Source organism: Eurosta solidaginis, chromosome X (genome assembly GCF_040869045.1).
Source record: "Eurosta solidaginis isolate ZX-2024a chromosome X, ASM4086904v1, whole genome shotgun sequence".
In the NCBI taxonomy this organism is placed as follows: Eukaryota; Metazoa; Arthropoda; class Insecta; order Diptera; family Tephritidae; genus Eurosta; species Eurosta solidaginis.
The window spans coordinates 966,472-981,804 of NC_090324.1; the positions used below are offsets into that span (position 1 = coordinate 966,472).

At 41.1% G+C, this 15,333-nt stretch overlaps 1 protein-coding gene across 1 annotated transcript in view; it reads right to left on the bottom strand.

Annotated features, from left to right (window-relative positions):
• Positions 1-15,333, bottom strand: part of Ca-alpha1D (Ca[2+]-channel protein alpha[[1]] subunit D) — a 6,221,746-nt gene that overhangs the window by 139,097 nt on the left and 6,067,316 nt on the right. The window contains exon 29 of the mRNA XM_067758067.1: positions 14,647-15,306. Within this exon, the coding sequence (XP_067614168.1) occupies positions 14,647-15,306 (660 nt within the window). The remainder of the gene's footprint in view (positions 1-14,646; positions 15,307-15,333) is intronic.

Below are 15,333 nucleotides of genomic sequence, written 5' to 3' on the forward strand. Positions count from 1 at the left end.
GCGGGGACGCGAAAGGGTTGCGCAAGTGGTCAACCAGTGCTGATATTATTGGCACGTATGCAAATGTTGCCAGATATTGATAGCAAAGCGCGACACAAAGATGTCGCCTACATATGACCATACAGTCGCTGCCGCTAATATTATCCTACATACATTCTTGACAATTTGATGACCATTTACGTAGCTTCATCCCGGCTGATAGAAGTAACTCGTTTAAAGCTTTCGATATACTCTTTGCAGCCTCTATTGTTTGAGCAACAATTGCCCTAGTCTCATTGACCATTCTACGGTTTAGATGCATACATTGACGCTAAGCGTATAGTTCGCATTAACGGCAGACTTACGTCGGCACATATTCCATACGAACAAGCGCACCCGGATATTCTGCACAATAATCGCCATTTCAGTAGATTTCTCATTGAGTCGATTCATAAAAACAATCTTCATTCTGGAGTTCGGCAAACAATTGCCCTAGTCTCATTGACTTACCACGTTATCGGTTGTTCAAGAGCCGTGCGCCGATGTATATACCGATGCACAGTTTGTATGCGGTACAACACCAGCCTCTTTACTAGCCACACGAACATTGAAAGAAATAGCGCTTAACAACATGGAAATTTATCCTCACGCAGGTTCACATTTGTTAGAACAATTCTATATGGACGACCATTTACATAGCTTCATCCCGGCTGATAGAAGTAACTCGTTTAAAGCTTTCGATATACTCTTTGCAGCCTCTATTGTTTGAGCACCCCCCAAATAATCGTTCATATAGAATTGTTCTAACAAATGTGAACCTGCGTGAGGATAAATTTCCATGTTGTTAAGCCTTATTTGTTTCAATGTTCATGTGGCTAGGAAAGAGGCTGGTGTTGTACCGTACGTAACTGTATTTAGCCTGTACACTGATAGATTTAACTCTTCAGATTCTCGCCAATAAATCTTTTGGAAATAGGAATCACTATCGTCTACCAAAATTTGCCTATTCTCTTACGCTATATCAGCGGTGACGGCCAGACGAAAAGTTCTGAAGCGGACAAGGATTGTGAACACATCATTTTGAATAACTGGACCCAACATCAAGCAATCATTAAGGGCCAATCCCCTTTTAGGTTTAGCTGATGCGTCAAAAACTACGTGGAGTTTTGTGGATGTGCTGAACGGCTTTAGCACGGCACGATGTGGCAAAAAAATAGCCTTTATCGTCGTTGCCAATATGCGTAATACGTGTCATATGCCCCTGCGTCTCATAATCGCGCATGAAGGCCGTATATTGGGTCTTGAAGTTGGAATCGCAACGAAAACGACGTTCTATAGCATATAGCCTTTGAATAGCAATGTCGTGAGTTTCGTCAAGGGATGATACATTCGATTTAAAAGGCAACCGAACTACGAACCTTCCATCTGCACGCACTGCATGGGTTGGACAGAAATGTATTTCTATTGAATTCTCAGTGGTTTCATCCGAACCTTCACCATCAGTGAAGTTTTCTTGCTCCCAAAAGCTTCTTAAGAAGTGATCAAGGTCTGAGAAAGACGTATTTAGTACACTTATTTCAGTTGGTGGTTCTGTGCATTCAGTGCTACCAGCTTTGAACTAACCAAATAGTGTATTCTGAGCGATTAACGCCTGTGATGGATGTTTAATTTGCCCATCGATAAATGCTTGAAAAACAACATAGACACCCAATAAAATATCGGTTGCGCCTGGTTGCCCGAAGTATGGATCAGCCAAATTTAGTTTTTGAAAGAAGTTTACACTGGATTCAGTCAATCTTACCTGCGGTAAATCATCTGTAAGTGCTGACACAACATATGCAGTTGCTGTAATATTCTCTACTGCTGCGATGTTCAATACCACCTTTCCACGAGTTGTCATGCCTTTTTTGGGTTGACCAATTCCACTTATAGAGATTTTTGCATTCGTTCGTTGTAGTTTTAAGCGCTGCGTAGATGATTCAGTTATCAGTGTCGACTGCGAACCAGAATCTAGAAGTGCACGACATGGATGAAGTACGCCTTGCCTATCACATACCATTACTACGGCGGTAGGTAGCATGCTTATTTTTGTGTATTTTGGTATAGGTACATACTCGCTGCATTTACAGATAAAAAATTCGTTGATACCTTGGTTTCGTGGAGAAGCGTATTGTGTCTGCCCTTGCATAATCTACAATTTGAGTATTTCCACTCTATCAAGTTGTGTTTAGTACGTAGGCAATTTGTAAAGTGCATGCTGTTGCTTACACTTGAGACACGATGGAAATGAAACTGCAAGTGACCGATTCCTTGTGTACTTTGATGGCACTGCTTTTTGTGAGTGGCGAGTGCAATCTTCGAATTTCTCCTTTTGTGCAATCCGCTCATTTAGGAATGTAAGAAACTGTTGAAATGTTGGCTCTTCAATTTTTCTAGTTTTGCGTGACCAAGTCAATTTAGAGTCGTTGTCTAGCTTTTTCAGCAAGTGGTACAATAAAACCTTTGACCATGTAAGCACAGGTTGCTTTAATACTTGTAATGCGTTGTAATTTTCGTTTTTTGTGAAATAAAATTGTTTAAGAGAATCAATATTCTCCGTTTTAATTGGCGATTGCTCAAATATTTTGCATAGATGAGCATCTACAATAAGAGAAGTTTTGTTGTAGCGATCACATAATAAGGTCCACGCTATTTCAAAGTTGTCGTAACTTGGTGAAAGATGTTTGATAATAGAAAATGCTTCGCCCTTGATTCGACCTTGCAAATATTCCATTTTTTCAATGCCGGCTAAGCCTTTGCGAGACTTTATGATTGCAGCGAATAAATCCCTAAAGCGAACCCAATCATCAAACACTCCACTAAATTCAGGAATGGACAGATCTGGTAACTTGTTCTTCATAATGCCACGATTAGATGTAGATTCCCGCTGTATTGATGAATTTGATATCTTCTCTAATATGCAATTAAGAGCAGTTTGGTTACTATTTATATTGCTAGCTTCATCGTATTGAAAAGGGCTGCCAATTGTAGTGGCAGCTTCGTCGAGTAGGGTGAACATTTTAGCCTTAACTTTATAGCTAATACTTTCGAATTCATCACGTGCATTTAATTCGTCCTGAAACTTGTCTTCGGCAAGGGACTGTTCGATTGATGTCTGAACCATATCAAATTGCTTGATAATGTCGTCTATCTTGGCATAACGTACTTTCATATCGGCATTTGTGCACTCGGGCTTCTTCAAATAATTTTCTATGCGTGTAACTTGAGCTTTAATCGAAGCTCTTTGTCGTATTAATGATTCCATGAATCCGGCTCGAAGGACCAAATGTAAGAAATATTATGAAACGCGATGTGTCGGTTAATGATTTTGAAAGAACATTTATTTTTATATACATTAAGTTGATTGATTAACAAATAAATTACGATTGCTAAATCACGTTAACATGTGGACTGTAAAAAATTCACTTGTTTTTCCGGATGTTTTTATATTACATTATATGTGTACAAGAGAAAAAAGGAATGTCACTAAAGAGAATACGAGAACAATAAATGAATGATATGTGACAAAGAAACATAAAGAATAACAGCGTTGTATTTAATCCTAGTAGTTGCGTAAACACTCTGAGTATTAGAAAACTTGCTAAGTATGTATAATTCTTCGAGGATTTATTGTAAATTAATCTAAAATTAGATCTTTTAACTTTTAACAAATTTAGCAAGAGAACGTGACCTTGCGAGACAACTCGACCCTAGAGACCCCCTTATTAGGAGTCTTAATTTGCGGCTGGTAAATGAAAATAAACGTTCCAAATGGAAAGAGCATCTAAAGAACTGCAGGTATTGGAAATTGTGGTCAACCGTCAAATCCTTCTCTAATCCAAATAAAAACACTGAGATAGAGTATCTAAAGCCTTCGGTGATAAAACTTTGTCTGATTTCAAGAAATGCGCGAGCGGCTTTTGTCGACAATTTATAATGTATTCTTCTGTGGACAAAGCCAGACGTCATGCTAACAGACAAGCTCATAAACATAAACACGACGTTCCACCCATTACCATCGCCCCACAGAGGTTGAGGCAGCCATCCGTAAGGCCAAGCTCTCCAAGTCGATAGGCCCCGACGGAATAGCCATGGCAAAGGCGAAGGACCATCAAAATCGATAACACTCTCCAAGGCCGGTTCTTCGTACCGGAGCGACTCGGGATTTATTTCCCCAAGCAAGGGCTGTCATTTCAGTGTAACCTTATTTAACTTGTTCCGTCCCTCCCACAAATTATCATCCTCGGAGCAGCTCCTTGCAAATGGACTGCTCCATACCCTCCTGCTCCAGGAAAGTATTGAACCTAACCCCGGTCCCAGGCTGTGGTTCTGCTGCATATGTCAGAAAAGGATTTATCTTAGACGGTCATACTCTTGTCACTGTGTCACGTGTAAAATATGGTTGCATCGTTCGGGCTGTTCTGGGTTAGAACCTAACCTTCTTCGCTCTATTTCTATAACATCTTTGTTGTGGCTCCTTGCTGTTCACGTCCCGCGGTTCACTCTCAAATATACCTCCGCCACCTTCTAGCAGCGCCCCTGCTCAGGGGTCCACACCAATCGCCCGACGTTGCTCGCTCCAAATTTCGCTTCCACCTAACGCGGCCGCTACAACCCATCACTACAATCTACGTAGCATGGATAGTAGCAATGCCGAGTACCAGATTTTACCCCCGTCCCTCCCCTCCCTATCCGACACACGTACTCGCGTAAGAAGAAATCATAAACTCCTTGTCCCCCACACCGTGTGCTCCGTATGCCAACTCAGAGTATTTACGATCGCGGCATTGGTCTAATGCAGTTCCTGCCTTGGCCACCTTCAAAGATGCTCTGGGCTTACAAACGGAAATCGTCCGACTGGCACATTCGTTGCACCCTGCTGCCAAATCACTAGTACCAACTCATTGACACCAGCAGCAATCGGAGAGCATACTTGACAAAGCCTATATCCTTCAAGGCGCCTTCATCCATCTCTGATTCCCAGAGTGTAACGGTTTAACTGTCAAGATGGCGGAGATAGTTGACTACATGAATAGAAATAATATCCGTATTGTCGTAATTCAAGAAAAAAAGCTAACTGCCAGATCGGACCTCCGAACTTGCGATGGCTACAACATTCATAGGCAAGATCGCACAAGGGGTAATGGTGGTGGCCTTGCCTTTATCACTCATCACACCGTGCAAGATAGTCTATTTCAAAATAACATCAGCCGCAGGGATAATACCTTAAAAAGTCAAGGCATAACCATCCGGTCAGGCGATGTTGACCTAGAATTAAATAACATCTATATTCCCCCTACCACCTGCTGTCCAATTGGCTATCGCCCTGATATCAGTACGCTACTGTGTGGCGAAAACAGTCTTATTCTTGGCGATTTCAACGTTCACCACGATCTCTGCAATTCTTGCTTGCAGTCAATAGCAGAGGCAGGCAGCTAGCAGAGCAAATAGACAATACGACTTTCTGCGCGATTAACGGCGATGTCCCCACAGAATTGTAGGTAATTGCCACAGCTCACCTGACATTTCAATTGGCAGTGCAGGGCTCATAAATTGCTTTGAATGGCAACCGATCCTTACTTTACTTTCTCATCACCTGCCCATACTCCTTTCAATTGAGCGACCTGCCAATTTATCACTTTTCAAAAGCGGACTTTCATTAATTTTAAAAAAGACAATTGGGAAGACTACACAACCTTTACAAACCAACCTTTTGCTGCTCTTCCCGTTCCGACTTATGTCCGGCAGGGCGAGCGTTCATTCCGCAAGGTCATCGCTTCAGCTTCTGAAAGATTCTACCCGGCCGATAGAATACGTGAAATCATACCGCATTTACCGGCCGAAGCCGCAAATTTAGCAAGAGAACGTGACCTTGCGAGATACCTCAACCCTAGATGCCCCCTTATTAGGAGTCTTAATATGCGGCTGGTAAATGAAAATAAACGTTACAAATGGGAGCAGCATCTAAAGAACTGAAACCTCCCTGCGGGTTTAGGCAAATTGTGGTCAACCGTCAAATGCTTGTCTAATCCAAACAAAAACACTGTGATAGAGTATCTAAAGCCTTCGGTGATAAAACTTTATCTGATTCCAAGAAATGCGCGAGCGGATTTAGCCGAGAATTTTTAATGCATTCTTCTGTAGACAAAGCCAGACGTCGTGCTAACAGACGAGCTCATAAACATAAACACGACGTCCCACCCTTTACCATCACACCCACAGAGGTTGAAACAGCCATCCGTAAGGCCAAGCCCTCCGAGTCGATAGGCCCCGACGGAATAGCCATGCCAAAAAATAGATAACACTTCCCAAGGCCGGTTCTTCGTACCAGAGCGACTCGGGATTTTTTTCCCAAGCAAGGGCTGTCATTTCAGTGTAACCCCATTTAATTTGTTCCGTCCCTTCCACAAATTGTCATCCTCCGAACAGCTCCTTGCAGGTGGACTGCTCCACATCCCCTGCTCCGGGAAGGTATTGAACCTAACCGGCCCCAGGCTGCGGTTCTGCTGCATATATCGGAAAAGGATTTATCTTAGACGGTCATACTCTTGTCACTGGGTCACGTGTAAAATATGATTGTATCGTTCGGGCTGTTCTGGGTTAGAACCCAACGTTCTTCTACAAAACCTTTGTTGTGGCTCCCTGCTGTTCACGTCAAAGGACGCCCCGTGGTTCGATCTCAAACGTACCTCCGCCATCTTCTACCAGTGACGCTACTCAGGAGTCCACATCAACCGTCCGCTGTTGCTGGCTCCAAATTTCGCTTCCACCTAACGCGGCCGCTACAACCTATCACTACAATCTACGTAGCATGGATAGTAGCAATGCCGAGCACCAGCTTCATCCATCTCTGACTCCCAGAGTGACGACTGCCCCCCCCCCTCCCCCTTTTCACTTCAGAATTTTGCAACTTAATGTAACGGTTTAACTGGCATGATCGCGGAGATAGTTGACTACATGAATAAAATTAATATCCGTGTTGCCGCAATTCAAGAAACAAAGCTAACTGCCAGATCGGACCTCCGAATTTGTGATGGCTACAACATTCATAGGCAAGATCGCACAAGGAGTGATGGTGGTGGCCTTGCCTTTATCACTCATCACACCGTGCAATATAGTCTATTTCAACATAACATCAACCGCAAGGATAATACCTTAGAAGGTCAAGGCATAACCATCCAGTCACGCGATGTTGACCTATAAATAATTAACATCTATATTCCCCCTACCACCTGCTGTCCAAGTGGCTATCGCCATGATATCAGTACGCTACTTAGCTTCTCATCACCTGCCCATACTTCTTTCAATTGAGCGACCTGCCAATTGTATCACCTCTGAAATGTGGACTTTCATTAATTTTAAAAAAGCCAATTGGGAAGACTGCACAACCTTTACAAACCAACCTTTTGCTGCTTTTCCCGTTCCGACCGATGTCCCTCAGGGCGAGCGTTCGTTCCGCAAGGTCACAGCTTCAGCTTCTGCACGCGTCATCCCGGCCGGTAGAATACCTGAAATCATAACGCATTTCCCGGCCGAAGCCGCAAATTTAGCGAGAGAACGTGACTTTGCGAGACACCTCAACCCTAGAGACCCCCTTATTAGGAGTCTTAATTTACGGCTGGTAAATGAAAATAAACGTTCCAAATGGGATGAGCATCTAAAGAACTGCAACCTCCCTGCGGGTGTTGGCAAATTGTGGTCAACCGTCAAATCCTTGTCTAATCCAAATAAAAACATTGTGATAGAGTATCAAAAGCCTTCGGTGATAAAACTTTATCTGAGTCCAAGAAATGCGCGAGTGGATTTTGCCGACAATTTATAATGCATTCTTCTGTAGACAAAGCCAGACGTCAGGCTAACAGACCAGGTCATAAACGTTAACACGACATCCCACCAATTACCATCACCCCCACAGAAGTTGAAGCAGCCATCCGTAAGGCCAAGCCCTCCAAGTCGATAGGCCCCGACGGAATAGCCATGCCAAGGGGAAAGGACCATCAAAATCGATAACACTCCCCAAGGCCGGTTCTTCGTACCGGATCAAATCGGGATTTTTTTTCCAAGCAAAGGTTGTCATTTCAGTGTAACCCCATTTAATTTGTTCCGTCCCTCCCACAAATTGTCATACTCGGAGCAGCTCCTTGCAGGTGGACTGCACCATACCCTCCTGCTCCGGGAAATTATTGAACCTAACCGGTCCCAGGCTGTGGTTCTGCTACATATGTCGGAAAAGGATTTATCTTAGACGGTCATATTCTTGTCACTCTGTCACGTGTAAAATATGGTTGCACCGTTCAAGCTGTTCTGGGTTAGAACCCAACGTTCTTCGCCCCCGAAATTTCTATAAAACCTTTCTTGTGGCTCCCTGATGTTCACGTCCAAGGACGTCCCACGGTTCACTCTCAAACGTACCTCCGCCACCTTCTAGCAGCGACGCTGCTCAGGAGTCCACATAAATCGTCCGCTGTGGCTCGCGCTAAATTTCGCTTCTACCTAACGCGGCCGCTACAACCTATCCCTACAATCTACGTAGCATTTATAGTAGCAATGCCGAGCACCAGCTTTTACCCCCGTCCTTCCCCTCCCTTTCCGACACAAGTACTCGCGTAAGAAAAAGTCATAAACTCCTTGTGCCCCACACCGTGTGTTCCGTAAGCCAACTCAGAGTATTAAGATCGCGGCATCGGTCCAATGCAGTTCATGCCTTGGCCTATGCCACCTTCATGGATGCTCTGGGTTTACAAACGGAAATCGTCCGACTAGCACATTCGTTGCACCTTGCTGCCAAAACACTAATACCAACTCATTGTCACCAGGTACACCACCAGCAATCGGACAGCACACTCAACAAAGCCTATATCCTTCAAGGCGCCTTCATCCATCTCTGACTCCCAGAGTGACGACAGTCTTATCGCCAATTTTATCACCTCTGAAAAGCGGACTTTCATTAATTTTAAAAAAGACAATTGGGAAGACTACACAACCTTTACAAAGCAATCTTTTGGTGCTCTTGCCATTCCTACCGATGTCCGGCGGGTCGAGCGTTCGTTCCGCAAGGTCATCGCTTCAGCCTCGGCGCGCTTCATCCCGGCCGGTAGAATACCTGAAATCATACCGCATTTCCCGGCCGAAGCCGCAAATTTAGCAAGAGAACGTGACTTTGCGAGACACCTCAACCCTAGAGACCCCCTTATTAGGAGTCTTAATTTGCGGCTGGTAAATGAAAATAAACGTTCCAAATGGGAGGAGCATCTAAAGAACTGCAACCTCCCTGCGGGTGTTGGTAAATTGTGGGCAACCGTCAAATCCTTGTCTAATCCAAAAAAAAAACACTGTGATAAAGTATCTAAAGCCTTTGGTGATTTATCTGACTCCAAGAAATGCGCATGCGGCTTTTGCCGAGAATTTATAGTGAATTCTTTTGTAGACAAGGCCAGACGTCGTGCTAACAGACGAGCTCATAAACATAAACACGACGTCCCACCCATTACCATCACCCCCACAGAGGTTGAAGCAGCCACCCGTAAGACCAAGCCTTCCAAGTCGATAGGCCCTGACGGAATAGCCATGCCATTGTTTAAACACCTTGGCGATTAGGGAATCAAATACCTCACACATATTTTCAACCTGTCACTGGAATCCTTCGTTATTCCCGAAAAATGGAAAATGGCAAGGATAATTCCCCTACTAAAGCCTGGCAAACCAGCTAACGAAGGCGAGCCTTATCGACCGATATCACTTTTTTCGCCAGTAGCTAAAAAATTGGAAACCTTTCTACTCCCTCATTTCACGGCAAATCTTCGCCTAGCCACGTACCAACGTGGCTCCCGTAAATTGCACAGCAGCGCCACCGCGCTCAATGCCATTAACATTCGGATTAATTACGGATGAAATCAGCAAACACCCCATCATAGGACAGTGCTCGTGGCACATGACCTGTCAAAAGCTTTTGACACAGTCAGCCACGGCACGCTACTCCAAGATATAGAAGGCTCACATCTTCCCTCTCGTCTAAAAAGATGGACCGCTAATTATTTGAGTGGTCGGCAGGCGTCGGTTGAATTTAGGAACGAAATTTCTAAACCTAGACAAATTAAACAAGGGGTTCCACAGGGTGGTTTCCTATTCCCGCTTCTGTTTAATTTTTACATATCACAACTCCCTTTCCCACCAGAAGGAGTCACAATCATTTCCTATGCTGACGAATGCATGATTATGGCTACGGGACATGGCCCTTCAGTTGATGAATTAGTTTCTAAAATAAACAGCTATCGCCCCAATCTTTCCGGTTTCTTCACACCGCGCGACTTGGCATTATCACCGACAAAATCCACGGCCTCCCAGTTTACGATGTGGAAGGAACAGATGTCGCAAATATTGAACGTACGCGTCGATGGTGTCCCACTACCGACTGTCAGTCACCAAAAGATCTTAGGGGTAACGTTCGATAATACTCTAACCTTCAAGGCTATTGCCACAGAGATTTTTTCTAAATTATAAAGTCGCAACAAAATCCTCAAGTCGCTTGCTGGCAGCACATGGGGAAAAGATAAAGAAACGTTACTAACCACGTACAAAGCAATTGGCCGTCCGCTCATGAGAACGCGTCACCAGTCTGTCAAAATGCTCTCTAAAAACGCCTCTAACACCCATCTCCCTATGGTCCGCCCCTGTTGAAACAGCCAGTTTCCTTGGAGTCCCAGTTTTTTTTTTTTTTTGTTAATTTCAGATTCATATATAGCGTATTTATAAGTATAGAAAGTAATGACGTCTAGGTAAAAGCGAAGCCTGCTTTATAGACCCAGCTGTGGGCTCTAGCAGTCCGTTAAAATTTTTATTTATTTATCAAGAGCTCCCTAAAATATCTACCATGTCTAGGATTTGGTAATTCAAAATTTTGTTGAATTAGATAGATTAATTTAATAGTCAGTACAAGGTGTAATTACTTTAGAAATGTGATCCCACAAGTGAGTTTCAGATTTAACAAAAGTGTATTTTTCCACATACTTTATTTAGTTACAGATATGTATTTTAAATTGCATTACTCATTCTCTGAGTATTAGAAAACTTGCTAAGTATGTATAATTCTTCGAGGACTTATCGTAAATTAATCTAAAACTAGATCTTTTAACAGTACTTTTTTGGAGCTTTCTGGTCGGCTTTCCTTTAAAATAAAACAAATGTTTACTTCTTCATCCTACGCGTTTCGACGCTGTATTGCGTATTCCTCAAGGATTTCTATTTATTACACAAAAACGAAAAACATATAAATTGTTGGAAATTAGCTTAGTCATAAGACGATACACAGTTTTGAACATATTGGACTTACATCTTTTTGCTACTTAATGGACAAATTTTGTATGAAATTTAAATATAATATCATTACATCAGTAGATAATAACCACACATTATAAAAACACTGGTACATCATTCCCTCTCAAAAGCTAAACATTTAATGTGATGGCGCTTGCATACGCGCAATTTATGCTGTCTACATCTTCTCGATAATTTACAACTTTCGATATATTTTGTTGTATGCGCAGCCCTTCTAACGTCAACCTTCTTCTTATTCTGTTTTCCACGTCCAAAATCTTTACATTATCGAAATCAGCTGTGTGCTTGCAATCCGTCAGGTGCTGCGCTAAAGCTGTGGTGTTTTTGTTGTTTTTTGCGTCTAACCTGTGTTCATTTATTCTCGTGTTGACCGATCTTTTTGTTTGTCCTATGTATACCTTCCCGCAAAATTCCCCCTCTTTTCCTCCCCCACATGGGATTTCGTAGATTACGTTGTGTAGTTGCTCCTTTTTGATTTTGTCTTTGGTTTTCGTGTATATGTTTTGGATTGTGTGATTTGGTTTGTGTGCATAGCTTATGCTGTTGGCTTTAATCATTTTATGTAATGTATTGTTGTCAGTTAATTTTGGTATGTATGTGACGCCTGTGTATATTTTTCTATTGTTTTCTTCATTTGGTGTTGTCGTATTGTTGCTCGTTTTTTGTTTAGTTTTGTTTCTCGCCGTGCGTATTAGACTGTGTATTATTTTATTTGGATATCCATTTTTTTCAAGTATGATCAGAATCGTTTTCTTGTTCTCCTCCATGAACTCCTGGTCACTCAAGGAGTAAACTTTGTTAATAAAATTGATTACTGTATTTCTTTTTTGATTCCATGGGTGGTTTGATTGGTAATTGATCATTCTAGATGATGCCACAGCTTTTTTGTACCAATCCGTTTTTACTTTGTTCCCGATGTTGTGAATTTCCAAGTCCAGAAAAGCTAATTTGTGATGTTTTTCTTTTTCTAGTGTAAATTTTAATTTTTTGTGTTGCTCGTTGAAAGTTTTTAGAATTTCGTCTACGTCTTTTGCCCTAACAATAGCGAAAATATCATCTACATATTTCGTTATGTATTTTATATTTATGTCTTTAGATTTTAGCTCAATGATGCTGTCGTCAATAATTTTGTCGAGGACTATATCTGCTATTATTGGTGATACAGGATTTCCCATCGGCATCCCATAAACTTGCTGGTAATATTTATTGTCGTATACAAAGTAGTTATTTTCTCTCAGGCAGAACTCTAGTATATTGAGGAATTGGGTTTTAGTAATTTTAGTATGACTTTTTAGATTCGACCATTGTTTCATAATTGTGCTGATCCCTAGATGGATGGGGATATTCGTAAATAATGATACGACGTCTAGGGATATAAGTATTTCCTCCTCGTCAATGGTTACAGCTTTTATTTTTTCTTTTAATTGAACTGAATTTTTAATATTGAATTTTTCGGAAATAATGTTTTTTAAAATTTTTCCCACGAATTTGGATAGTTTCGAGCAGGGAACATTAATCGAGGATGAAATTGGGCGAAGTGGTGTGTTCTCCTTGTGCACTTTCGGTGAGCCATAAAGTCGTGGGGCTGTGGCAGCCGAGCATGTTAAAAACTGCTTCAGTTTTGCATCAATATTGTGGGTCTTGTACATGTCATTGACAATTCTATTGTTTTTTCTCAACAAATATTGGGTGGGATCATTTCTTATGGTTTTGTATGTGCCTTTGTCATTCAAGAGGTCTTCCATTTTCTTCTTATACTCTGCTTTATACATCAATACGGTTCTGTTCCCTTTGTCTGCATTCGTAATCACAATATCATCTTTGTGTTGGTATATGACCCGTTTTGTTTCTTCGTACACTTGCAAAATAAATTTATCTTTTTGGCTATTTCTTAGTTTATTTTTAAACGTGTTTACCCTTGTTGCGAATTTACATCTCACCATATCTTTTTCTCTCTCATCGGTTATGGTTTGTATACTTTGTTCGACGTCCGTTATAATGTGCAGGGGTGAGAACGTTTTTCTAGATATACAACAAAATATATCGAATGTTGTAAATTATCGAGAAGATGTAGACAGCATAAATTGCGCGTATGCAAGCGCCATCACATTAAATGTTTAGATTTTGAGAGGGAATGATGTACCAGTGTTTTTATAATGTGTGGTTATTATCTACTGATGTAATGATATTATATTTAAATTTCATACAAAATTTGTGCATTAAGTAGCAAAAAGATGTAAGTCCAATATGTTCAAAACTGTGTATCGTCTTATGACTAAGCTAATTTCCAACAATTTATATGTTTTTCGTTTTTGTGTAATAAATAGAAATCCCTGAGGAAGACGCAATACAGCGTCGAAACGCGTAGGATGAAGAAGTAAACATTTGTTTTATTTTAAAGGAAAGCCGGCCAGAAAGCTCCAAAAAAGTACTATTATACAATTATAAAACTTGGCCCAATACACATAACTATTAAACAGATCTTTTAACTCCGTATCATTTTCCGCTACCAATTTTCTGTGAGCACTCAGCATACATAAACCTTTGAAAAAAAAAAAAAAACAAAAAAAAAGAGACAATAAATATATTAAAAAAAACACTTTATTTGCCATTAAAGCGAGATTCTGCCATTGTTGTTCTCAACCACGTCTTTACCCTTCTTAGAGTTGCGGTTGTGCAAGGCATTGCAAGCAGAATTTCAAGTGATTCTCTTATTTTTGGATGGAATGCTGTCTTCTCGAATGTACATACATGATCTGTTGGTCCCTGATTTTGGCAAGCCCTGTACCACAATTCCAATTCATTATCAATGTCATATAAATTATAAAAAACCTTGGCATCGGCAAGTTTGCTTTCAATGCCTTTAAGACTCATCTTCATCTTATTCACAGTTATTTATCATTTTAGTTACTTTATTAGTAAGAATAGGTAAGTATTATGTATGTGTATGTAGTTATTAATAATTTTATGTAAATAAATATTATTAAGCTCATAATTTAAAAAAAAGGTGAGGAACGAAAAACCTTTTATGTTGTTGATGTTTAACTTTCAGTTTTGTGTTTAGTTCGCCAAGGGTAGGGCAATGGCCCCTGCCGTAACGATCAACGGTTATGTTACCAAAGTTACTATAGATACTCTGTGTGCAAAGCACGCTGACACAATTATACAAAATTATTTTAGTTGGCAAAACTCCGAGTTCAAGCTTACATACGGAAACTAAAATAGTAATGGGTTTCCTAACCTTTGGTTTGTTATTAAACTGGTAGTCTTTTAAAAAAGTTTTTATTCACTTACTCTGTGCATAGGTTCAGGCTCCTCAGATAATTCGTCCAAGTTTCCTGATATAGCCCGCTTAAGTGCGGGTGATACTTCATGTAAAGTTCGCAGCCCAGCTTGTAGGGTAACAGTAGCATTTTCTAATTGCCCATCTTTGCCTTCTTGCTCTTTTCGTTTTTTAAATCGTCGAAAATAATCCTGAATCAGATACGTAGCATAAAACTTTCCAACAGTAACCTCATCATCATTTCCTGGTGGAGGCACCACTTGATCCAAAAGCTTAGGGTTGGTTCGTTTCCAAATCTGTTTAATTGTAGCGCGTAGCTCGGAATTAGCATCGTCTATGTTTCCATCAGTTTTTATACTTAGCGAAGTTCGTACTACAGCAAAAAGTGTTGCATTAAAAAGAACAGTTCCGTCGGAATTTAAAGGCATATTCATCGATACGAGTCTCTTGCATGCCATACGATGCGGACACAGTTTTCCGAAACCCAAAGGCGGTGATATTTTTCGTAAAAGGGTAACGACATCTAGATGTTTGATGCGGCCCCTTGCATCAGGGTCGTATTCACTCCAGAGGCGTATGAATTCATCGAGATGATGTGGTCCCAGAATCGACCAATCACGTGTTAGATAATCAAAGTTATCCATTATAACAGCAACAAATAAATTAATAATCTGTAATTTATTTAATGTATATTTTTT